The sequence below is a fragment of the Lissotriton helveticus genome, chromosome 1_1 (assembly GCF_964261635.1).
Source record: "Lissotriton helveticus chromosome 1_1, aLisHel1.1, whole genome shotgun sequence".
NCBI classification, from domain to species: Eukaryota; Metazoa; Chordata; class Amphibia; order Caudata; family Salamandridae; genus Lissotriton; species Lissotriton helveticus.
Genome location: NC_136057.1, coordinates 1,328,144,269 through 1,328,169,393, shown reverse-complemented (window position 1 = coordinate 1,328,169,393; position 25,125 = coordinate 1,328,144,269). Strand labels below are relative to the sequence as shown.

The 25,125-nt window shown below is 40.3% G+C and overlaps 1 protein-coding gene across 3 annotated transcripts in view; it reads right to left on the bottom strand.

Annotated features, from left to right (window-relative positions):
- The window catches only part of LOC144823654 (dehydrogenase/reductase SDR family member 4-like), a 302,940-nt gene that overhangs the window by 103,714 nt on the left and 174,101 nt on the right, over positions 1-25,125 (bottom strand). For all 3 annotated transcript variants that reach the window (XM_078682356.1, XM_078682364.1, XM_078682348.1), the window contains 3 exons: positions 21,049-21,119; positions 19,791-19,842; positions 358-492 (listed from right to left, as the gene is read on the bottom strand). In XM_078682356.1, the coding sequence (XP_078538482.1) occupies positions 358-492; positions 19,791-19,842; positions 21,049-21,119 (258 nt within the window). The remainder of the gene's footprint in view (positions 1-357; positions 493-19,790; positions 19,843-21,048; positions 21,120-25,125) is intronic.

Genomic DNA, 25,125 nt, shown 5'->3' with positions numbered 1-25,125 from the left:
ATTGTCAATTGTTTTGCCTCAATATTATGGCATCCCACTATTAAAAACTGACATTCTGACTTACAGTCCAACTGGCTTTTGGTTTTAGCTTGATAATCTTACATGTCGCAATTCACACTGGTACTGTTAGCGAACAATGTGAATTTTGATCATAGACAATGATAAGTTAAATGTCTGAAAATCAAAAAATATGTTCACAAAAAACAAACTACATTATTAAATTCTCTGGTTATAAAGGAAAGACACACATTTGAGGCTTTGGGCAACATCCATCTGGAAAGCAGATGAAGGGGATACTGAAAGGTTTGTTTTCTCAGCCTCCCATCATATTTCATCAAACCTGCATGAGATACTTACAACGCCGCTGAAGTCTGTCTTGAAGAGACCAGGAACAACACAATTCACTCGAATATTCATCGCTAGCAGGTCAGGTGTCAGTGCTTTGGTGAGGGCGAGGAGTGCCGTCTTGCTCACACAATAAGGACCAATCGTCTAGGGTATGGAAAACAGAGATAGGAAAAGAAAGAGTGATTCAGACTGGAAGAGAAAAACATAGCAACAGGACACTTCCACTGATGCGGAAAAGTGGCCCTAGTCAAATGCAGCACACACTCAACATCTCAAACAAAGTCAACACAAATAAATGACGAAACAGTGACGGTGGTGAATCGAGATTGCTGAAAGAAATACAGCTTATCAGTTTGCAAATGAGAAGAAAAAAGTTATCTAATTGTAAATACAAACGAATGCTTGACTATCAAAGTGAGGGCTTTTCTATGGCCCTGTGCCTGCCAGTTGTTACAGAACACTATGGGGCCAATTACGATGTCCTGCTCGACACAGTCGCGGAAACATGTCCGACCGAACTCCAGTCTGCGGTCCCGACTGCCTAATTTTGATACGACCGTACATGGTGCAGTCGGAAGCTCCCATAGAGAAATGGAAGATTGGGTTAAACCTCAAGGTGCCCGCCACAAGGTGCAGACATCAACAAGGGCCCCCTCAGCCCCTAACCGGACGCTGCAAACAGATGGGGGCTCTGCTAGGTGCCCCAAACACGCTTTTGGAAAAGCTTTCCATGTGTTCCATAAACATTAGTTGTCAACATACTTCTCAATTTGTAAGTGGGTGGTTTCTGCCTGGGTAAACATTTCTTAAAATGACAAAATGTAACTGTGTACTTAAATAAATTAGCTTGTTCACTCTCCTATTTTGTATTCCAGATTCTGGTATTAATGTTCCAGAACACTATATAGATTAGTATATTAAAATAGGAATTGTTGCACATGTACCATTACTTTGAATTGAACTATTTTCGTTGTCTTTTTTAATAATATTCTCCTCAGCACTGCTTAGTATTGTATTTAGTAGAAGATATATGGAATGGCCTTTGCACTGTTAGCTCTTCTTAAAATCTCCTAAAAAAGTTTATATTGAAAAAATACTTGCTTCATTTAGAGACGGAAATGTCGCTTGCATAGTAACTAAGCATTTAGCCCTGGCCACAGTGACCTGACTGTCTGTAAACCTGGAATTCTGCCTCTTCTTTGGTCCGGCTAACATGCAAATATAGCATTCACATTGATGATTAGGCCTGTCCATAACACCTGTAAAGTACAGAAGCAGTCTGTGACCTTTTGGGGGGAGTGGGGCATAGACACCAAGCATGCCCGTATACCCTTTATCTTGTCATGGACTACTGTCCATGCTCTGGGTTGGTGACATCAAGGCGTGATGACAGTTCATAATTATTTGTAGATTATACTACCAAACCTGACATTTTCCTGATTCATGGAGAGCCAAGAGCCATCACCCCATTTGTGGAAAGTTCTGTTTAATTGTGACATCAAGACCCTGATGTTGAAATTCCTTGTACTAGTCAAGTGCGTGTATGTAAGGTATTACTGATGTTAAGAGTATGGTTGCTAGGATCCATTCTGGTTTTCCTCTGGTTTGACATGGAACAAGATGAAGTATGGCATACATCTTCCTTAGACAATGGGAGTGACTTGCCTTTATTCCTAGAGCTAAAGGGAGATGCCCCAGATTCTGAATGGTGGGAGTATGTAGACAGGGGTACTCTTAGAAATTCTATGAGGACCTTGTAGCAGGTAATTGTTGGATAGTCCATCCTGAACACTGCCATGTGGTTAATGATTGGGGAATGTGGGTGAGTAAGCAAATTCTGTTTTTTGGGTGAAAAGGTTTCCAGGCAGGGTCCACCCTTTTGTCTTTCCTGGTGTGCAAGCCATCACCTTGCACAAAGATGATGTTTGTGCTGCAGCCACAAAATGAACTTTGAAGAGCAATCATTCAAACTGGTTCCTTATCTATTGGCATTCGATTCACATTCCCTGTTTAGGAAGTCAGTATAAAGGTGGGACTCTAGCCATCCCACATTGTTCCAGTTCCAAGTTCTTCTTGACCAAGGAAGGGATTGCTTCATAGATGATTCGAAGAGCTACTGCGATCCAGGTGCTGGTGTCTGTCTGACAGTCAGTCACCTGGAGGCGAAGGGATAGTCTTCTGTGCAACTTGTTGGAGAGCTGTGGCTCTGCCTAGCACATTGAATCCTACCTGCCTGCTCTGCTCAGAGAGGGAAGTATTGTACATGTCCCTGCAGGAGACACTGTCTGGGAAAAGAAGACCATTCAAGTTCCCAGAATGTGGTGCTCCCAGTACAGCAGACTTGTTACAGGGGAGTGTAACCAGTGCCGACCATTGCTTTGCTGGGTCACACAACTTTCCTGCATGGTTCATCTGACAAACTGCTTGAATAAGTAACAAGCCCCCAAGTAACAGAGTGCCATCTGGCATCACTACGATGTGACCCGAAGAACTGGACAAAAGTCTTTCATCACACTAAATGTATGTTTTGACACTGGGGGTGTGAGAGGGGAGTGTACTACAGTAATCCTATGGCCTCCTACATCTAAAACTATAATACCAAAAGTATAAACTTAAAAAAACGTACTCAACATATTACTAAAATTAAAAAGATGATATAAAATTAAACAAAGAAATAATATTAATGCGTATTTTAATAATTAAAAAAAATAAGTATTTACATTTAACAAATGCACCATTTTCACTCCAGTCTGTGCAACAATAGGGAAGTTGTTGGGATTCAAAGGGATAATATCTAGTATTCCCCTCCAGTCTGTGCAACACAAGGAAAAGGGTTGGACTTTGGAGAGGTTACATTTACTATCCCCCTCAAGTCTGTGCAACCGTAGGAAAAGTGTTGGACTTCGGAGGGTTTAAATTTACCATTCCAAATCCAGTCTGTGCAACAGTAGAGAAAGCGTTGGACTTCAGAGGGGTTACATGTACTATTCCAACTCTAGTCTGTACAACAGTAGGGAAAGAGTTCGACTTCGGGGGGGCAGTACATTTACTATTCCCACACCAGTCTGTGCAACAGTAGGGAAAACATTGGACTTCGCAGAAGTGAAATTTACTATTCTATCTCCAGTCTGTGCAACAGTAGGGAAAGCATTGGATTTTGGAGGGGTTAAATTGACTATTCCCACTCCAGTCTGTGCAACAGTAGGGAAAGCGTTAGACTTCAGAGAGGTACAATTTAGTATTCCAACCAGGCCAAAGATCACCCGCTCAAAAGTTGTATGCCAAAGACCAATCACTCAAATTTGAATTTTAGAGGTTATACACTGATAAAGAAAACAACAGATTTGAGCTATTTGGGCATTCTGTTTAGTGCCAGTCTGTTGTGGGACCATTTGAATCTTCAAAAAATCCCAAACATTGGAGGTGACCTGCGAATCCCTGTTTAGATTTGCAAAGAATTTAGAACACAATCCCCCCCAAAGAACTGATAATACTATATTGAAGTAAATGCCTGTCGGTGGGTACATATGGTGCAGCAGTCTGGGAACATACTCCTGTAAAGGCCCTCCAGATAGCAGAAACTGGTTTTTAGCAAGGCTCTTCGAAATTCCCGGTTGCACACCAAGTGTTATTACTCAGAAAGAAATGGGCCTTAATTTTTATAGAGGATGAGGTGGGCTTGGTACCTATTTTGTTGTGAGTTAAAATCTGGTCCTCTCCGGAGCTAAGTTTCACTTGGGGAATATTAGAGGAATATTAGAGGAATTTCTGACTAATATGCTAGGCATCCCATGGATCAAGTACATAAAAACACCCTTCATGATTTAGGACTAACTAGTGTGTTTTAGAATACTAGCAAGATTGGCTCCCATAGGAAGACTCTGGTAAAGGACAAAAACCATGCCCATAGAGATAAGATGAGACTTGAGAAAGCTCTGAACATGTTAACTGTCCACATGCATATCCCTTTGTCAACTTGTTAAGGAATGGAGCTTCACCTATTGAGGATAAAGTCACCAGAACACAGATTTTATTTAAACTGCCTCCGAATAGAATATGATTCACTTCCTGGTGGCTTTCCCCATTACTGGGTCGTGGTTCGCTTCGTTACCCCACTGACCATGTGATACAGTGTCCATACAGTCCACTAAGCACTTCATGTTATTCTGTACTTTATATTCAGCTTTTAGAATCCAGTTTCTAGGCTAATTTTAGCAGGGAAATGTTTTAAAACTCACCAAGCAGATTTACTGTTTTTACAATAATGTGAGGATCCTACAATCTGTTACTCAGTATTGAATTTTATTACCCTGGTGAGGAGTTTAAAGAAAAAGTATGAAGCGTGACTCAGTTACGACGTCATGGAAAGGGAATTGATGATGTGCAACTCAATCATTTATCTTTGTGATTTTATTGTGTGTAATCTGTTGGTAACTTGTTTTTATCTTGCTCTTTTATGGTCCTTTCGACCGTTCCAGTCTTTACAACAGTACTGAAAGTGTTGGACTGCAGAAGGGTGGACTTTACTATTCCCACTCCGGTCTGTGCAACAGTAGAGAAAGTACTTCACTACAAACACATAGTATATTTTAATAATTAGTTGACCAGAAATACCCCTGCAATTTGGTTGGAAGCTCACAGGGCACTACATGACCCTCATATGGTGACATTTGTTTACTTTCATACTCTCCAATTTACATCTAGCTGAAAAAAAGCAGAGAAAGTCTAAGGGATGTATTTTCAACAAGATTTTCTAGTGCTATGAATATGTTATTTATTTTGGTGTTTACATTTATGTAGCTCCTCTGCTTTTCAGTGTGCTCCATCAATTTCTTTCCCATTTCGGCACAAATACGATCACTCTAAGACTTTTTTTTAAAAAATACCTTTGCATTTTATCTCTTTATATACCTCTGGGTGATGTGTGCAATTTGAATATTTTTCCATAATGATTGGAAAATAGCTTTGAGAAGTTAATATAAAGGGGACAAAAACATCATCATCAGTAAATAAAAAAGGTCAGAGTGGTAAACACAGGAAGAAGAAGGGCGAGTATAGAAAAAATGTATACGGATAGCTACAATCAACATATGTGGATTAAATGATGCAAAAAAACGGAGAGATTTGAAGGAATATTTAAGGACAATGCATGCTGATATCATATGTATGCAGGAAACCCACATTGAGGTTTCTCGCAATTTTTTTTAGAACAAATGGGATATCAGCTATTAACGTGCACAACGCAAGGGACAAGAACACGGGGGTGGCTATACTGGCACGGGGTAGGATGTTGATAGTGAAAAAACAGAAGACAGACACCTATGGTCGATGGGCTATGGTGGAATGCCAAGTGCAGGGATTTAACTTCACTCTGTGCTCCGTTTATGCTCCCACAGTGGATGACCCAGAGGTTTTTAATCATAATAATGTACAAATGAACAATTGGCCCATGCCAATCATTATGTGCGGAGACCTGAATATTAATTGTTTATATGGTTTATGGAAAAACCACCCAGTCAGGTTCTCTGGCCAGAAGAAGAAAAGCCATAGGGCACTGATACAACTGATGCAAGATAATGGGCTGATTGATATATGGGAACAACAAAATATAAGTGGTGGGGGTAGTACATATTATTCTGCTCCGCACAAAGCTTTAGCAAGGTTGGATTACTTCCTGATATCACCTTCATTAATATCGGTTAAAAAGCTGCCGCGGGTGATGTCAGACCACAATCCAGTGATTTTAGATATATCTATTTCAAACCATCAAAAAGAGATATCTAACTGGACATTTGAGAGAGCGTTGTTACAAGATGCTAAATATGTTACTCAGATCGAAGGTTGGCTCAAAGAATTTCTTGAGGTAAATAGAGGGTCTGCTTCACCAGGGGTCGTTTGGGATGCCATGAAGGCTGGCATCAGGGGAGAAACGATTAGTTTTTCTATAAAACGAAATAAGCTGGAGAAAGAAGAGATAGAGGGGAAGTTAAGAACAGTTGCTACAATCGAAGAAGAGCTTATTGAAGCGATCAGGGCTAAACACGATGTGGCAAGGATCGTACAGAGTCTGGCTACAGCTAAGGCAGCTGTTGGGGAAATATTTGCATCTAAGGCAGCAGGAAAATATTTGGCTTGGAAGCAAGATCAATATGAGTTTAGTGAGCAGATAGGCCGTATATTAGCCATTAGAACTCGGCAGGCGGCCACTAAGGGGGAACTATTAGAGATCAAGTCAGAAGCGGGGGTCATCGCTTCAACACCAAGGGAGATCTGTGCACTATTTCAGGATTTTTACCAGAAACTATATGATCCTGATAAAAGGGCAGGGAGCAGTGAAATAGAGAGCTATTTGGAGAGTGCACTCGTAGAGAAGTTAACAGCGGAGGATAAAAGGGCATTGGAAACAAGCTTTACATTAGAGGAAGTACAGAGAGCAACTAAGGATTTACCCGTGGGGAAAGCAGTGGGGCCTGATCTTATTCCTCTGGAATTTTATTTAAAAAAATGTCCCCATCTTAGAAGAGGAAATTTATAAGCTTATGGTCTCTACACAAAAAGGAGCGATACCTCCTGAGTCTTGGGGGGAGGCCACTATGGTGGTATTTCTTAAAAAGAACAAACTCCCAACGGATCCCGGGTCTTATAGACCAATACGTTTAATGAATAGCGATACAAAGATATATTCCAAGATCTTGGCAAATCGGTTAAGTTCTGTGATTGGCAAGATCATTTCTCCCCGACAACAGGGGTTTATCCCCAGGAGGGGCACCGCAGACCATATAAGAAGAGTGTGTACACTATTTGATGGAACAGCAGCCTCACGGGACCCTATGGCTTTAATACTTTTAGATGCTGAGAAAGCGTTTGATAGGGTCTCGTGGGGTTTCCTTTGGGCTGCACTAGGGAAAGTAAATATAGGGGATGGCTGCATCGGGGCCTTGAAGGCGTTATATAGGAATCCAAGGATAAGACTCAGAGTCATGGGAGAGCAGAGCGGGACAATAAACATCGGACGGGGAACTAGGCAAGGGTGCCCCTGCTCCCCGTTACTCTTTGATTTTATATAGATTCTTTACTAAGAAAAATAGAGTTAAACGGAAGCATTTTGCCAATAGTCCTGAATGGCCATTAAACCAAAACCCTAGGGTCTGCTGGTGACCTAGCCATCAGGTCAACAGATCCGGTCTCAGCACTAGTGGAAATAGAAATGGAAGCAGCATTATATGGAGCGCTATCAGGTTATAAACTAAATCAGAGCAAAACACAAATCGTAATTAATCAAAAGATAACAATGGTGGACCAGAGAATAACAGAGACAGCAGTCTATCTTGGGATAACTATAACATCGGATCTATCAAAGGTAGTGGAAAAGAACTTGGGTCCAGTGATCAAAAAAGCGAAAAAAGATTTAGATAGAATACATAATTTACACTTAACAACTATAGGCCGCTACAATACAATAAAAATGCTATTTTTGCCAAAGGTGCTATATTTATTTCGGTCTATCCCTTTAAAATGTAATAATAGCTGGTTTAGTGAAATAGAGGGAGTCACGAACCGTTTAATATGGGCAAAAGGGAAAACACGAAGGGCGCTAAAATTTCTGTCATTACCAAGAGAGCGAGGGGGCCTCGCGGCACCCGATTTTAAGGCTTATTATTGGGCGACTGTCCTGCAATATATCAGAGAGCTCTTGGGTGGGAATATGAATGATCGGTGGAGGGCCAGTGAGAGTGTCCCAGACATATATGAGTTATTAATTAAGGAATCTAATAAGTGGCTGCTTTCGTATAATGAAGCCAGTTACTACAAAAAAGTAAAATTCAAGACCCTAGGGGTTGCAATTTCAGTTTGGTCTGTGATTCGGAGAAAAATTAAACTAGGGAGGATGATTTATTATACCCCTTTATTTAAGAATCCATCGTTACCAGGGTTATTCCACGATCACGTAATGAAGAGTTGGGACATCTTAGGGGTTAAAACTATCGGGGATCTCACTGACGCAACAGGTTTTATAACATTTGATAAAGCACAACAGTTACATAACCTAGAGCGTAGAGACTTTTTTAAATACTTACAGATAAGGTCAGTTTTGCTAAAAAAAAAACAGGGAGGTGATATCAATTTTAAAAGAGAGGAAATTATGGAGTATTTGAGAGACGAGGAGGGCTGCTCTATATCCCAATTATATGGTGAAATGATTCAAATCAAGGAAGATGCCTGTGAGAAGGTGTTTGAGAAATGGAGAATTAAGCTAAGTCTATCAGGGAATGAGGCTGAAAAATCGCTTAAATTAGCAAACTCAATGCTAAGAGTGGCTAATCTCCAAGTACAACAATACAAGACCATGTTTGAGCTCTATTACACACCACACAGAATTGCACGGTGGGGCGGGACGAGTGGGATAACTTGCCCGAGGTGTCAAAGTGTGCAGGCAGACACGGTGCATATGTTTGCTTCATGTCCCGTTTTGGATCCATTCAAACGATCATTAGAGCAATTTTTTGATAAAGCATTGGGGATCTCTATTAGCCTGGTAAACAAAGTTATGGTTTTAGGGGTCATTAGGGATGGGGCAGAAAACCCTTATTATGAATGTATATACCTAGCAATGACTGTAAGTCGGTTGTGTATTGCAACTTTATGGAAAGATCCAAGTCCACCAACGTTCCAGCAGTGGATGTCACGATTGCTAGCTATATATACATTAGAGAAAGCACTGTATGATAAAAAGGGATGGAAGGCAAAACAATTGGGTAAACGGATATGGGCTCCAGTAGCGGAATGGAAACAGAGGCTTGAAGAAGGCTAAAAAGGGATATATTAGAAACGGTGTCCTCTAGTCTTAATTAAGAATTGCGTGTTATAATTTTCCTTTTTCTGCTTCCATCTTATACTATGTTTAATATGTTGGAACGCATATCCAGCTATTCTCCCTAGAGGGAAATTCTCTTCCTATGTTTATTCTTTTTTTAAATTTATTTATTGTATATATTCTGTGTAATAATGGTATTATGAAGTGTAAATTCTTGATGATGAATAATAAAAAAATTAAAAAAAGAGAAGTTAATTTACCACAGAAATGAGGAAACTCATAAATGAAGCAATGGTTGGATTTCTAATTTAAAATGTTAAGTAAAACAAGGGGTTTTCCCACTGGGAAGTATTATAACCTGTTACTAGATCAGGATTCAAACTCACAACCATCAATCACAACATTCATTTTGTGGAACTAGAACACTTACCAAGAAGGAACATATACAAACAAAAATATAAAAAAGTTGCAATTTATTAAAAAGATATTGGTTACACAATTTATCGACAAAGATATCAGTTAAAAACATATAAAAGACAAAAATACCTCAAATCTATACAATTTATAAAAATACAATCAGAGCCACCTAACGTGGACGTGGAGAAATATCAGAAAGACAATACTATCTGTCTTATTCATTTCATTTCGGACACCTAGTTTGTCAACAATGGAAGGAATGTTGTTCCTTTGAACCAGGATTGTTGTTGGCAACGCCGAATATGAATTTAAATTATAGCGTCGACGCGTTTCGGAAGCTTCAACTTGATAACGGCTTCCTTCCTCAGGACCAATTTATATTTTTATTCTCCACAACGTGAACGAGTTACTCCTAATGCACAAAAATATACAATACAATGCAACTGTTATACTAACATGTGGTGTATCATGGATTACATTTTTTTATTTTCCGTTTTGTTTCCTATTCCACAAGATTTATTCAAACTCTGCCATTAGGTCTTAGCGAGAGGTTTTTAATAGAACCATAAATCCTGGCCCAACCATGTTCTGGACATTTGTTTCTCTCTTTTTTCTATATATATAAAAAAACTGGCAGTGCACTTGTTTATCAATACAACACATTAAAAATGTCTACATGGCCCTATATATAACATAGTGGTCTATTACCTTTACTATTGCAACAATACTCAAAATGTAACCTTCTGGTTGTGTTGTCCACCTGTTTTTGTCCCATACATAGCCACACACAAATATCATTCATACCAATAAATTTGTATTGAGCACTGACCAGAGTGGTTCTGTTGCTCGTAGAAGGCTACCCAAGGTGTAGCTCCTTATAGCTTGTGAAGTCATCAAACTTTTTTTACTCCGATCTAGAATGTGGAGGAATATAACGTTTAGTGAGGCATGCCCAGATGTCAATGATATTAAATTAGCTTCTTGGTGCACATTCTTTTTTTTGTTACCTTAAATTTATTTTCAAATGCTTTTTAATTAGCAACTGCTCTGTTCGGAGAATAATTCAAAGACAGAACCGGCACAAACCTGCATAAATTGCAGAAAGAAGATTAGTGTATTATCCCCTCTAGTATTATTACGTTAGGGATCACTTGCATGGAAAGGCTCCTATGCATTCGTATCGAGATTTGCATTTACCTCTTTTCATCTGTGCCAACCAGCGTACTTGACTTGGCAGTTCCCCTCCGTTTGAAATCGTTTTATACTGCAAGACATATATTTTTTATATATTGTAAAATCAAATGTATGTTTCTAACCAGATCAAACCTCCTATGTCTAAGAATCATTGTTCGTTCTTACCCAAAGGACAGGTCTTGTCTCCGTGGGTGGGGTTTCTGTTTTACAGCCGGGTAAGTTTTACTCGAGGCTGTATTGAAACAATATACAAAATGTGCCTATGATTAGATATAGTGCTATTTGGCGATCCTCGATTTGCTGGCTTTATCGACTACACCATAAGGGCTGATTTGAAACGAACACAGTTTTAAATTCATAGATTCCTTACCTAACGAACGGGTTTCCTCTCCGTGAGGGGGGATTCTGTTTGGCAGTCGGGTATTTTAACACGTGGCTGCAAACAAATGCAAAAGGTGCATATGCTAGCGTCAGTTAGCTGTTTTTAATCCTAATATAAGGAGAACGATTTTAACGAGCAGTCTAAACTGTTGCTGTCCCTATGTTGCCCCGGGTTCCTTTCTTACCTGTTGAACGCACACGGCGAGTTTCCCCGGACCTGCTCTTCAAAGGCGTCTGATAGATCACCGCTTTTATTTTGAGAGTATCGACTGCTCTCTGTGGGATGGTCGCTTTTAAAATGCATCATCGGGTCACATGGTGGAGATACAGCCCCATGTGACTCGTGAGGGCGTTGTATGGAAAGCGCCCGTTTCTCAGTTTTTTTCAAAAAAGTTTCTTTTCCAAAACTTTAGGCTGTATTGTTCTTGTTGTGTACCTATACCGATGGGGCTAGCATTATTTACGTCATCCGGTCACATGGTTAAGATGACGCCCCGTGTGACTCGAGAGGGCATTCTCCGGCGAGCACCAATTTCTCAGTTTTTTATTAAAAAAACTTTATTTTAGTTCGGGATTACAAAACTTTGTTGATTATATGTATATATTATTTTACCACGAAGTCTTCGCTTTCTATATTTTGGTCAAACTTGACTGAAATGTCTTTTTATTATTGTTTATATTCCCTGAGTAATGCAAAGATCAGCAATTTTTTTATCTATTTTAATTTGGTTGGTTTGAATCTTATGTTACTATGTCACATAAACCGGTTGTTCAGCTTTTGGATTACGTCCCTAATACTGTTAAGATGTTAGATTTGGCTGACGATACTGATATTTAAGGAATTGACTGGGGAAGTTCTTTTATTAATTGATCTATGTTACAATTCTCATCCAATCTTCTTTTGAATTGAGTCCATGGTTGACTGTATCTAGGGTTGAAATATACCACTGCTCTCTGTTTTTGCGTTTTGTCTCCAGATTGCCTCCTCTTTTTGAGCCAGTTATTTTTTCAATGACAAACCAAGAGAACTCAGTGTGTTTATGTTGCAGTTGTTTGAAATGCTCCACCAAGGGAGCATTCTCTTTATTGGTTTTCAGGGCAGATCTATGTTCTAACAGACGCAGTCTTATTTCCCTACCTGTTTCTCCTACATAGGCTAGTTTGCAGGGGCACAAAATTATGTAGACCAGGTTACTGCTTCTGCAATTATTTAAGGTTTTTGAGTTCATGGTGTAGTTGTTGTAGGTCAAGGACTTACCTACGATGCAGTTTTCACATACAGAACACTTACTGCATTTGTGGTTTCCCACAGCTTTGTTACCATTCAATGTCAGTTGGTTGTTTAGGTTCTGTTCCCTGTAGGTATGGACCAAATTTTGACGGATATTCTCATTTCGTCTAAAAGCAAATATGGGTTTGGCCAATTTGACTTCCTTACCATCATTTAAAATGTGCCAACTCGAGTGGATCACATTTTTCAGCTTGTTACTAATGTTGGAAAATTGGCTAACAAAGACTAATTTTTGGTCATTAAGTGGCTTTTTTGCTCGTGCGGGATCTGGATGTATCATTGTGTCGCGATCATAAAATCGTGCCCTTTTACACGAATTCCTGATTAGTTTTTTAGGGTAACCCCTCTCTTGAAGTTTTTCACTTAGATTGTTGGCATGTTTTGCATAATCTTCAAGAGTGGAACAATTTCTTCTAAGGCGAAGAAATTGTCCAAATGGGACATTATCTCTTTGTGAGCGGGGATGATAACTGTTGTAATGTAAAAGGGTGTTTTTGTCTGTAGGCTTAGAGTAAAGTTCTACTTCTAGTCTGTCCTCCTTATGTTTTATGGTGATATCTAAAAAGTTTACGGCCTCTCGATCATACATAGCTGTGAAGCGGAGGTTTTGATCTCCTAGGTTTAACCACTCAAGGAATTGTTCTAGGGTGTCCACCTCTCCTTCCCAAATGAAGAAGATGTCATCAATGAAGCGCCGCCATAGTAAGATGTTTTCAAAAAAAGGCGACGCTTCATTGAACACATGTTTCTCTTCGAACTTGGCAACGTATAAACATGCCAAGCTCGGCGCACAGGTGGCTCCCATGCTGGTGCCCTTGCGTTGTAAGAACAGCTCATCTTGGAATAAAAAAATATTACTTTTCAGGACCAGAGTTATGCATTGAAGTATAAACTCCATATTGGCCCCTCTGAGGTCTGCACTGTTTAGTATATCCTCCACCACATTAATGGTGTCATTTTGCGGGATATTTGTGTACAATGCCTCTATATCGAGGGTCACCATGATTTGGGTTTTAGGATTGTACACTTGGCCTTCCACTATTGAAATCATATGTGCTGAGTCTCGTACATAAGAATCCTGACTTAGTACAAGTGGTTTTAAAAAAACATCCGCGTATTGGCTCAAGGGTTCAAGGCGTGAGCCTATACAGCTCACGATGGGTCTCATGGGGGGATTTTCCTCACTTTTGTGAATTTTAGGGAGGCCATATATAGCTGGTATTCTGGCCTCCTTGCTATATAGGAATTCAAACTCTGATTTACAAATCCAGTTGTTATCGTAAGCATTTTTGACCGTTTCATAAACTTTTTTGTTCAATGATTCTAGGGTGGCTAGAGGAACTCTTTGATAGTGTTCTGTGACTTCTAAGAGAGCTAACATTTTTCTATTATAGTCCTCTGTATTGAACACAACTACACCCCCGCCTTTATCGGCAGGTTTGATGGTTAGCTGTAGGTTATTTTTTAAGCCTGTCATTGCTATTCTGTGTTCCTTGGACATGTTATTCTTGTCCGGAAATGTATTTTCTAAGATCTTTTTTATTTTAGATTCTACTGCTCTTTCGAACACTTCCACATTTTTGCCCACCTGTGTGATGGCGGGTGTGAAGGTCGATTTCTGTTTAAGTCCTGACACATTGTTAGGGGGGTTATAGTCTCTTTCCTCAAAGAATTCTCTTAGTCGGATTTTGCGAAAAAATGCTCTAAGATCTTTTTCTAAGTTGAATTTGTTTACATTTGCTGTTGGAGCAAAGGTAAAGCCTTTTTCTAAAACTTCTATCTCAACTTTATTAAGGGAATAATCTGAAAGGTTAATTATTGGAAATTTGTTGGAGTTATTTGTTCCTATTGGCGGTATCGTTGGCTTCTTGTGTTGGGATATTCCTGAGGGGCCTGGTTGTGCTGATAATTCGTTCTGTAGCCACCTCTCGTGGTTTGGTACGGTTTCCTTTGAAACTGGCCCCTGTATGAGTATGTTTTCCCCCCTCCTCTTCTCTGGCGGTTCTCTAAAAAACGGTTGCCTCCATTTTGTTCATTGTTATAGCCACCGGTTTCCTGCATTGATCCCTCATCTTCGCTGCCTGAGCCAGAGGTTTCAGAGAACGTGACTCCTTTCTTAACTCCTCTATTGTATATTGGTCGGTTATCAACGTTTCTTTCCTCTCTAGGTTGTTGGAAGTAATCTTTGTTGATGTATGGGTATACCAGTTCTATACTATATTTATTGACGTCTTTCTTAAGTTTGATGTTCTTTTTGTTTAACAAATAGTCTTTGTATCCATCCATCTCTAAGTTTATTTCCTCCAACCTCTTTTTTGCATCATCTACTGCCGACATTTCTTGCAGAGCCTGTTCCAGTTTTTCTATCTCCTTACGAGAGAGACCCATGAGACCCATCGTGAGCTGTATAGGCTCACGCCTTGAACCCTTGAGCCAATACGCGGATGTTTTTTTAAAACCACTTGTACTAAGTCAGGATTCTTATGTACGAGACTCAGCACATATGATTTCAATAGTGGAAGGCCAAGTGTACAATCCTAAAACCCAAATCATGGTGACCCTCGATATAGAGGCATTGTACACAAATATCCCGCAAAATGACACCATTAATGTGGTGGAGGATATACTAAACAGTGCAGACCTCAGAGGGGCCAATATGGAGTTTATACTTCAATGCATAACTCTGGTCCTGAAAAGTAATATTTTTTTATTCCAAGATGAGCTGTTCTTACAACGCAAGGGCACCAGCATGGGAGCCACCTGTGCGCCGAGCTTGGCATGTTTATACGTTGCCAAGTTCGAAGAGAAACATGTGTTCAATGAAGCGTCGCCTTTTTTTGAAAACATCTTACTATGGCGGCGCTTCATTGATGACATCTTCTTCATTTGGGAAGGAGAGGTGGACACCCTAGAACAATTCCTTGAGTGGTTAAACCTAGGAGATCAAAACCTCCGCTTCACAGCTATGTATGATCGAGAGGCCGTAAACTTTTTAGATATCACCATAAAACATAAGGAGGACAGACTAGAAGTAGAACTTTACTCTAAGCCTACAGACAAAAACACCCTTTTACATTACAACAGTTATCATCCCCGCTCACAAAGAGATAATGTCCCATTTGGACAATTTCTTCGCCTTAGAAGAAATTGTTCCACTCTTGAAGATTATGCAAAACATGCCAACAATCTAAGTGAAAAACTTCAAGAGAGGGGTTACCCTAAAAAACTAATCAGGAATTCGTGTAAAAGGGCACGATTTTATGATCGCGACACAATGATACATCCAGATCCCGCACGAGCAAAAAAGCCACTTAATGACCAAAAATTAGTCTTTGTTAGCCAATTTTCCAACATTAGTAACAAGCTGAAAAATGTGATCCACTCGAGTTGGCACATTTTAAATGATGGTAAGGAAGTCAAATTGGCCAAACCCATATTTGCTTTTAGACGAAATGAGAATATCCGTCAAAATTTGGTCCATACCTACAGGGAACAGAACCTAAACAACCAACTGACATTGAATGGTAACAAAGCTGTGGGAAACCACAAATGCAGTAAGTGTTCTGTATGTGAAAACTGCATCGTAGGTAAGTCCTTGACCTACAACAACTACACCATGAACTCAAAAACCTTAAATAATTGCAGAAGCAGTAACCTGGTCTACATAATTTTGTGCCCCTGCAAACTAGCCTATGTAGGAGAAACAGGTAGGGAAATAAGACTGCGTCTGTTAGAACATAGATCTGCCCTGAAAACCAATAAAGAGAATGCTCCCTTGGTGGAGCATTTCAAACAACTGCAACATAAACACACTGAGTTCTCTTGGTTTGTCATTGAAAAAATAACTGGCTCAAAAAGAGGAGGCAATCTGGAGACAAAACGCAAAAACAGAGAGCAGTGGTATATTTCAACCCTAGATACAGTCAACCATGGACTCAATTCAAAAGAAGATTGGATGAGAATTGTAACATAGATCAATTAATAAAAGAACTTCCCCAGTCAATTCCTTAAATATCAGTATCGTCAGCCAAATCTAACATCTTAACAGTATTAGGGACGTAATCCAAAAGCTGAACAACCGGTTTATGTGACATAGTAACATAAGATTCAAACCAACCAAATTAAAATAGATAAAAAAATTGCTGATCTTTGCATTACTCAGGGAATATAAACAATAATAAAAAGACATTTCAGTCAAGTTTGACCAAAATATAGAAAGCGAAGACTTCGTGGTAAAATAATATATACATATAATCAACAAAGTTTTGTAATCCCGAACTAAAATAAAGTTTTTTTAATAAAAAACTGAGAAATTGGTGCTCGCCGGAGAATGCCCTCTCGAGTCACACGGGGCGTCATCTTAACCATGTGACCCGATGACGTAAATAATGCTAGCCCCATCGGTATAGGTACACAACAAGAACAATACAGCCTAAAGTTTTGGAAAAGAAACTTTTTTGAAAAAAACTGAGAAACGGGCGCTTTCCATACAACGCCCTCACGAGTCACATGGGGCTGTATCTCCACCATGTGACCCGATGATGCATTTTAAAAGCGACCATCCCACAGAGAGCAGTCGATACTCTCAAAATAAAAGCGGTGATCTATCAGACGCCTTTGAAGAGCAGGTCCGGGGAAACTCGCCGTGTGCGTTCAACAGGTAAGAAAGGAACCCGGGGCAACATAGGGACAGCAACAGTTTAGACTGCTCGTTAAAATCGTTCTCCTTATATTAGGATTAAAAACAGCTAACTGACGCTAGCATATGCACCTTTTGCATTTGTTTGCAGCCACGTGTTAAAATACCCGACTGCCAAACAGAATCCCCCCTCACGGAGAGGAAACCCGTTCGTTAGGTAAGGAATCTATGAATTTAAAACTGTGTTCGTTTCAAATCAGCCCTTATGGTGTAGTCGATAAAGCCAGCAAATCGAGGATCGCCAAATAGCACTATATCTAATCATAGGCACATTTTGTATATTGTTTCAATACAGCCTCGAGTAAAACTTACCCGGCTGTAAAACAGAAACCCCACCCACGGAGACAAGACCTGTCCTTTGGGTAAGAACGAACAATGATTCTTAGACATAGGAGGTTTGATCTGGTTAGAAACATACATTTGATTTTACAATATATAAAAAATATATGTCTTGCAGTATAAAACGATTTCAAACGGAGGGGAACTGCCAAGTCAAGTACGCTGGTTGGCACAGATGAAAAGAGGTAAATGCAAATCTCGATACGAATGCATAGGAGCCTTTCCATGCAAGTGATCCCTAACGTAATAATACTAGAGGGGATAATACACTAATCTTCTTTCTGCAATTTATGCAGGTTTGTGCCGGTTCTGTCTTTGAATTATTCTCCGAACAGAGCAGTTGCTAATTAAAAAGCATTTGAAAATAAATTTAAGGTAACAAAAAAAAGAATGTGCACCAAGAAGCTAATTTAATATCATTGACATCTGGGCATGCCTCACTAAACGTTATATTCCTCCACATTCTAGATCGGAGTAAAAAAAGTTTGATGACTTCACAAGCTATAAGGAGCTACACCTTGGGTAGCCTTCTACGAGCAACAGAACCACTCTGGTCAGTGCTCAATACAAATTTATTGGTATGAATGATATTTGTGTGTGGCTATGTATGGGACAAAAACAGGTGGACAACACAACCAGAAGGTTACATTTTGAGTATTGTTGCAATAGTAAAGGTAATAGACCACTATGTTATATATAGGGCCATGTAGACATTTTTAATGTGTTGTATTGATAAACAAGTGCACTGCCAGTTTTTTTATATATATAGAAAAAAGAGAGAAACAAATGTCCAGAACATGGTTGGGCCAGGATTTATGGTTCTATTAAAAACCTCTCGCTAAGACCTAATGGCAGAGTTTGAATAAATCTTGTGGAATAGGAAACAAAACGGAAAATAAAAAAATGTAATCCATGATACACCACATGTTAGTATAACAGTTGCATTGTATTGTATATTTTTGTGCATTAGGAGTAACTCGTTCACGTTGTGGAGAATAAAAATATAAATTGGTCCTGAGGAAGGAAGCCGTTATCAAGTTGAAGCTTCCGAAACGCGTCGACGCTATAATTTAAATTCATATTCGGCGTTGCCAACAACAATCCTGGTTCAAAGGAACAACATTCCTTCCATTGTTGACAAACTAGGTGTCCGAAATGAAATGAATAAGACAGATAGTATTGTCTTTCTGATATTTCTCCACGTCCACGTTAGGTGGCTCTGATTGTATTTTTATAAATTGTATAGATTTGAGGTATTTTTGTCTTTTATATGTTTTTAACTGATATCTTTGTCGATAAATTGTGTAACCAATATCTTTTTAATAAATTGCAACTTTTTTATATTTTTGTTTGTATATGTTCCTTCTTGGTAAGTGTTCTAGTTCCACAAAATGAATGTTGTGATTGATGGTTGTGAGTTTGAATCCTGATCTAGTAACAGGTTATAATACTTCCCAGTGGGAAAACCCCTTGTTTTACTTAACAGTATATTGGCGCTCCATTTCCCTCTGGGTAACTAAGAGCCCCTCTCTTCTTGTTTATACCGTTTCTAATTTAAAAAACAAAATTCTGGGATGGAGGAATTGTTTAGAGTCTAACTCTGCTGAAATTCCTAAGTGGGTTTTACATTTCAGGATGGGAGTCAAAATAACGGTTAGGTCTAAAAAGCAGTATAAAGTGGAAAGCCTGAAAGAAACTAAATTCTAATAAAGTGTGCAGTGGAACAAATCAAAAGAGGAATTAGAATAAGATAAAGATAATGTATTATAATGTTTTTTATACAGTAAGCTGGTCCTAGATGGCATCAACAGAAAGACTGTTTGGCTTTGGTAAACCTGCCTGATACAAACTTCCAATGATGTTACTGCTGATCTGCTTTGGTGAAAAAGTCACATGATGGAAGATGGCCCGGAATGTTATAACTGAGATGGATTGATGTAAAAGCTGCCTGTTGCAAGATGGCTGGGATGGGTTTGCTGATGTGAATTGGTGTAAAAGCTGCCTGTTCCAAGATGGTTGGGATGTTATTGATGACCAGCAGTTGCTAAAGATAAAATGGCGGTTTAAAATGGAATCCATGCTTTTACAGTGAGAATATTACATGTAGAGGGCATATGGGGAATAGGCAAAATGTCAAGCTTCTATTCTGGGGAGTTTTTCATCCAACTGGAATTTGTTTTTTGTACCTCCGATATAGAATCGTGACATATGTATTTTTCAAAGTTAATGCTGGATGACATTTCACAATAATTGATGCTATTTCGGCGCCTGTGAAGAATATACCAACATGACTTAACATGACTTACGTCGTATGTGATGTAAGCACCGATGGATGAAATCAAGACAATCGATCCAGATCTAAAAATTAAAACAATAGCAGGGCAGCTATCAGAATAGGTTTTTCATAAAAACAGGTCTGTTTATTTGCGTAGTGGGAGAGCACCCCCCTTACATTTCTTTCACTATTTCACTAGCCCCTCCCTATGATGGTGATATAGTTATTTATTCAAGAAGTCCTCATACATTAAACATCCAAATGTACCTTGTGACAGCTACATCAGTCTGTCATCCAACGAACGTGATAGTCACATGTTCACTCTTATAACTAATATCTATCAAATTACTGGTATGGAAACACACTGATGTCAAGTGAAGGGAATGGCCTTAAAAAGTAACATTTAGAAACACAGCATTTCTGATTTTAGAAAGTTTAATAAAAAATCCCAAATAGGAGCAAAGTTAATGTTATATTGCCCTATAATATGTACCAATACACAATACCTTTAATGCAGTCTCAATAGTAGTTAACATGGAATATGCTTGGGAGCTCAGTTCCACTGTCACAGACTAATTTTGCTGAGCTCTCATGTATTTTCAGTCTTAAAATGCAGGTGAAAAATGGTTCTGCAGTTTGACAGCATTGGAGAAAGCACACAGGATTCAAGCTATTGTTATACAGACTTTTGTAAAGTATACATCATAGGAGGAGAGCATAGTAAAAGAGTTCAGGGGAATTGTGAATCTTTACTAATACAGACATTTTACAACTTCGCCTATGCCCTTTGCTTACATAGCTGGGATGTTTGCAGCCATAGGATGTGCCACCCAAAAAAGAATGGGCCATACACAGCAGGAAATCAGATGAACACCTAGAGGCATAGGTGGGGGCCGGGGAGATGGGTAGGGAAGAATGAGGTGGGACTGGGGCTTGGTCATGGGATTCTGGAGCTCTGAGACCCTGAGTCTGACCTACCAACCCAGAAAACTCAGTGTGTGAGAAGGGTAGTGAGAAGGGTAGGGATTGGAGAGGCAGCATATATTTAGCTTTTCACTGCCTAAAGAGCTTAGGAAGGGGAATACATGGGAGAGAGCAATATAGAGGAGGTGGGACTTGGAGCCTGTCAAGACCTAAGAAGCCAGGGTGAAAAACTGTAACATCAAGTATTGTGACTTAAAAACCAGAGCACCTCTATAGCCCTAGAATGCCCTGCGTCATTGCAACATACATTCAGTCCTCCTAGATTCGATCCTTCCATTGACCACCCAACTGACACAAATCCTTACCCACGCTTCTTCATGTGAGGAACCACCAGCTTCACCATTAGAAAGGTTGATATCACATTTACATTGAAAAGCTGAAACCGAAAGGTAAAAAGAATTGGTGAAAGACAAAGTGACACCAGCTGAAGATTTGTCGCCATTCTAACAGAACACAAGCACCGACATTACTCAAGTGTCGACTGTAAGAGACTTATAAAGCTTTGGAACAGCCAGGTGCATCGAGGAATTGACGACACTTTGGAAGAATGCAGTGCTAAGACAGCCATGCCTTCCAACATTGTAGCTTGGGCGTGTTCTGCCTGGTGTACCATCATACTTAAGTGATGCTTTGGTGTTATTTTATTGGGTTTGTGTTCATTTTATTGAATCATTCCTTTTATGTCACTTCTCATATTGCCATTGGTGCCAAATGGTTATATGACATAATTTCTTTTAATGTCATCAAATACACTAATTAGTTCTCATGTCTAATAATTTTCAAAACTTGAGAGCTATACAGACCTGGCTTCTCAAAAGTTATCACCAGACACAAAGTCAGACCCATCCACCTGGCAAACAGCACAAATATAGATGCTTCGTTGACCTAAGAGGGCCACCAACAACCACAACACCACCTACCGGTTCACATTCTGCATGATAACCTGCATAATAAGGACATGCAACAGCACGATCATGTTTATGTGAAGGGAATTAGGCTAGTAATAGAAGTGCTGTCCGGAGGGCACCACTCACGGTAAAAAACCTAGAAATAACACCTTACTGTCCAGGACTGAGCTTCTTGACTCCTGGTGTTGCATCAATATCACAGACTGCAAACATCCCAGAACAAGCTTGACTATGCACACTTAAACCTTCATTATAAATTCGTCGGAATAGGGTGGGTTATTTACCACACGTGGTAAACACCACTACCCCGGAGTGAGGCATTTTACACTCAGAGTAAATAGCTTCTGGGTTATTAAAATGGCATTGGGGTGTAGCATGTGGAATTGTTTTTCAAAACACATCAAATTCCGCATATTTTTTCATAGTCAATCTATTAGATATCATTGATTTCAACTCGTACGAGATTTCACCACATAATGTTTTAAACATTGGTAAAAAGTCTTACTTTGGGTGATTTCCACATGTATATTCTACACCTCAGAAAAAAAGCTCCCATCCCATGCCTTCTCGTCCCCCGAGTAAATTATAAGCAAACCACATTAACACTGTCCATTCATGTATCACTACTCCACATCCCCGCGACATCTTTGTGTGATGCTTATTTAGTTCACACAAAAAAGACTGATTAGTTGGGGAAGGCTGTTGCCAATCGTAGTCATTTCAGTGTCCTTGGGCCGGCAGGTAATACTCCTTTATTCAACAGGTAGTTCATTAAGGGGCATCATAGTTTCTCATATTTAGGGTCCCTTTCAATTAGTTCCCAAGCAAGTTTAACCATAGCCAGTACGGTTGCCATCCTTCTCGACTGGAAGAGCAACGCACTGGTAAGTGAAAAACTGTATAAAATTCCCTGTATTCTTTTGTGGCATGGAAGTTATCCCCTATTTCAATAGTCATTTAGATGTTATGTTAACAGCACTAGAACACATTGTAGTGATTTCCTCTTGTGTTTAGAGTTTTAGGTTTGGAAATACCGGGTTTTCACTACTTTTGCCAATGATCACTATTGCTTCATGGAGTTGAGCTTGAGACTCCGATGGTGGCAAGGTTGGGGTGAGTTTAATAGAAGGTCTGGGCAGAGGGTTAGGTCAGTTGGTTTGGCGTCTGGATTGGTGAGAACCTCCTGCACCTTGGCCATGCTGCCCTCCCGGGAGGTTGTCAGCAAGGCTCCCGGATGATGTGTCCGATGTCCGGCAGGTGCTGTCCCATAGCATGGATGACCTTCAGATTGTTTTGAAGCTCTTGGGATGCCTGTCTTGGTCTAATAGCGAGTACTGGTGGTGGTATACTGCCCTGTCTGTCTTTATCGGTGGGATGTTTTGAGTCTTCGAAAGCCACATCTGCCTGGGCATTTTCTGTTTGGGCAAATGAAACCTGCAGGGGCTCGAGTGGCAGCTGCAGAGCCTGCATCTTTCAAGAAGCAAAACTTAAACGAGATTTTGGGATGAAATGAGTAGGTGAGGCTTCTCTTGACGCACACCACCAATTATTCTATGCTCCAGCCCTGCAGGTCCATGTCGTTGGCAACCAGGGATGCTGAAGATTGCATTTACCTCCCTACTTTTTGAAGAAGCAGTCTTCCTCCTCTTTGACTTTCCCATACTCAGGATTGGACCCTTTGTCTTCCCTGACCTCATGGAAATAAGATTTTCCTCTCCTTTTCTCTCTTCATCTCTTTGTTCCTCCTAAAGGTTTGTAATTCCCTTAGGGTTTTTTCCTTTCATTTTGATGCTGTGATGCTATATTCTGGTGCTGTAACTTTAACTTTCAACTTGCCTTCCCTTGTTCAGCCTTGTGTTGGTTGGCTGAATGGGTCACGTTTGCTCAGGTGCTCCCTCACGTATTTCTTCTCAAATTTTTTCCCCTTTTTAAAACAAATTTGTTTTGGTTTTCCTCTCTCCCTTGCTCCTTTTGTCCTTTCCTCCTTGCTTCTTCACTTGCCCTTTTCTTTTTTTATTATTGTTATTACTGTTGTTTGCTTATTGTTTGTTGTTCTTTCCGTTTAGGAAAGTGTATCCTTGTGGAGGAATTACTCCACCAGAGTAGGTAAACCAGTCCTTTTAGTACCAGCTCTTCCCTCGCTGCAGGTTTCTGTGTAGTATTTTTACCCTTATTAACTGGGAGGCAGGCACGAACATGCCCCCTGAAACCGTTCTTGAGACCCACTGCAGGGGTATAATCTAGATGGGAAGTCTGAGCAAGCCCGAGCATGCAGGTGAATCAATGGTGTGAAGTTTCAGGCGCAGCGACAGCAATAGGTTTATTATATAGGTTTATAGTTTATGGTTTGAGTGATTGGGGACTCCTGTGCAGTTCCGCAGGGGGCACTGATCCTCCTCCTGGTTCTCTCCCTGCGGCGGAGGGGAGGAATCGGTGTGAGCTTCACAGTGGGCTCTGAAGCGGGCAGGCGGGCAGGCAGCAGAGAAGCAGAAGAGGACACGCTGCAGTGCGGTAATGTGCCCGGAAGGAGGGGACTCCTTGCCCCTTGAACCCCCCCAACTCGTACTCCGCAGGTATCTTCTCCCTGGCCCCTAAATGTATGTGTCTTGTAAAGCACACTACTGCCCTGAGGCGTCGTGGCGCTGTAGACCGCTGGGGAACCCGTCCTGGCTATCCCTGTGAGATGGTTCCTACTGGGTATCTCCAAGGTGAAACCAGGCATCCCCGGCGAATGTGGGGGGCCGTTGTAGAGATGAGGAAAGCTAATGCCCAGAGTTGCTGAGTGTGATCCCTGGTTAGAGTAGGCACCGAGGCGAGAATTATCGAGTCCGCTGACCCTGGTCCACGACCCTGCCGCGTCGGGAATTGAACCCTGGTCCCGGGCCATTCTCTGCTTCCGGGTCTGCCGCCTCTAACCAGTGAGCCACACCACTCCACTGAGCTCGCACTAGAGGCTTCCGCAGCTTGGACCGTCACTCGGCCTCGCCTCCACAGCCACTCCACAGTTGAGCTCTGCCCCCTCTCAGTCCATGCAACAACCTTCGCATTCATTCGTCGATTTGCACTGTCGGTCTGTGAATCAGCACAACCTCTCTAGTAAGTGGGGCAAACAGTTAAAGTAAAAACACACAGTGAAAGAAGAATACAATGTTTCTAGTGCATGGTGGCTCACAGTGAGAGGGCAGCACCCAAACGCCCTTATTAACAAACCCCTTCAGAATTCCTCCAAGAAACAAAGCGTAACCTTAAAATTTGCAAATTCAAGAGAATAATACATTATTGTCAATCACCCGGTATTTCTACAAGAAAAAAACTAAAATATTCAATTGTAAGCATAATAACATAATAAACTACTAATAAGGATATTCCATGAACTGAACCATTTTTTGGGAAAAGCATTCTGTCATAGAACTAACTAGCACCTTCACTCCTTTACTTCAGGAAGTCATAAAATAACCATCTCCGTATGTACAC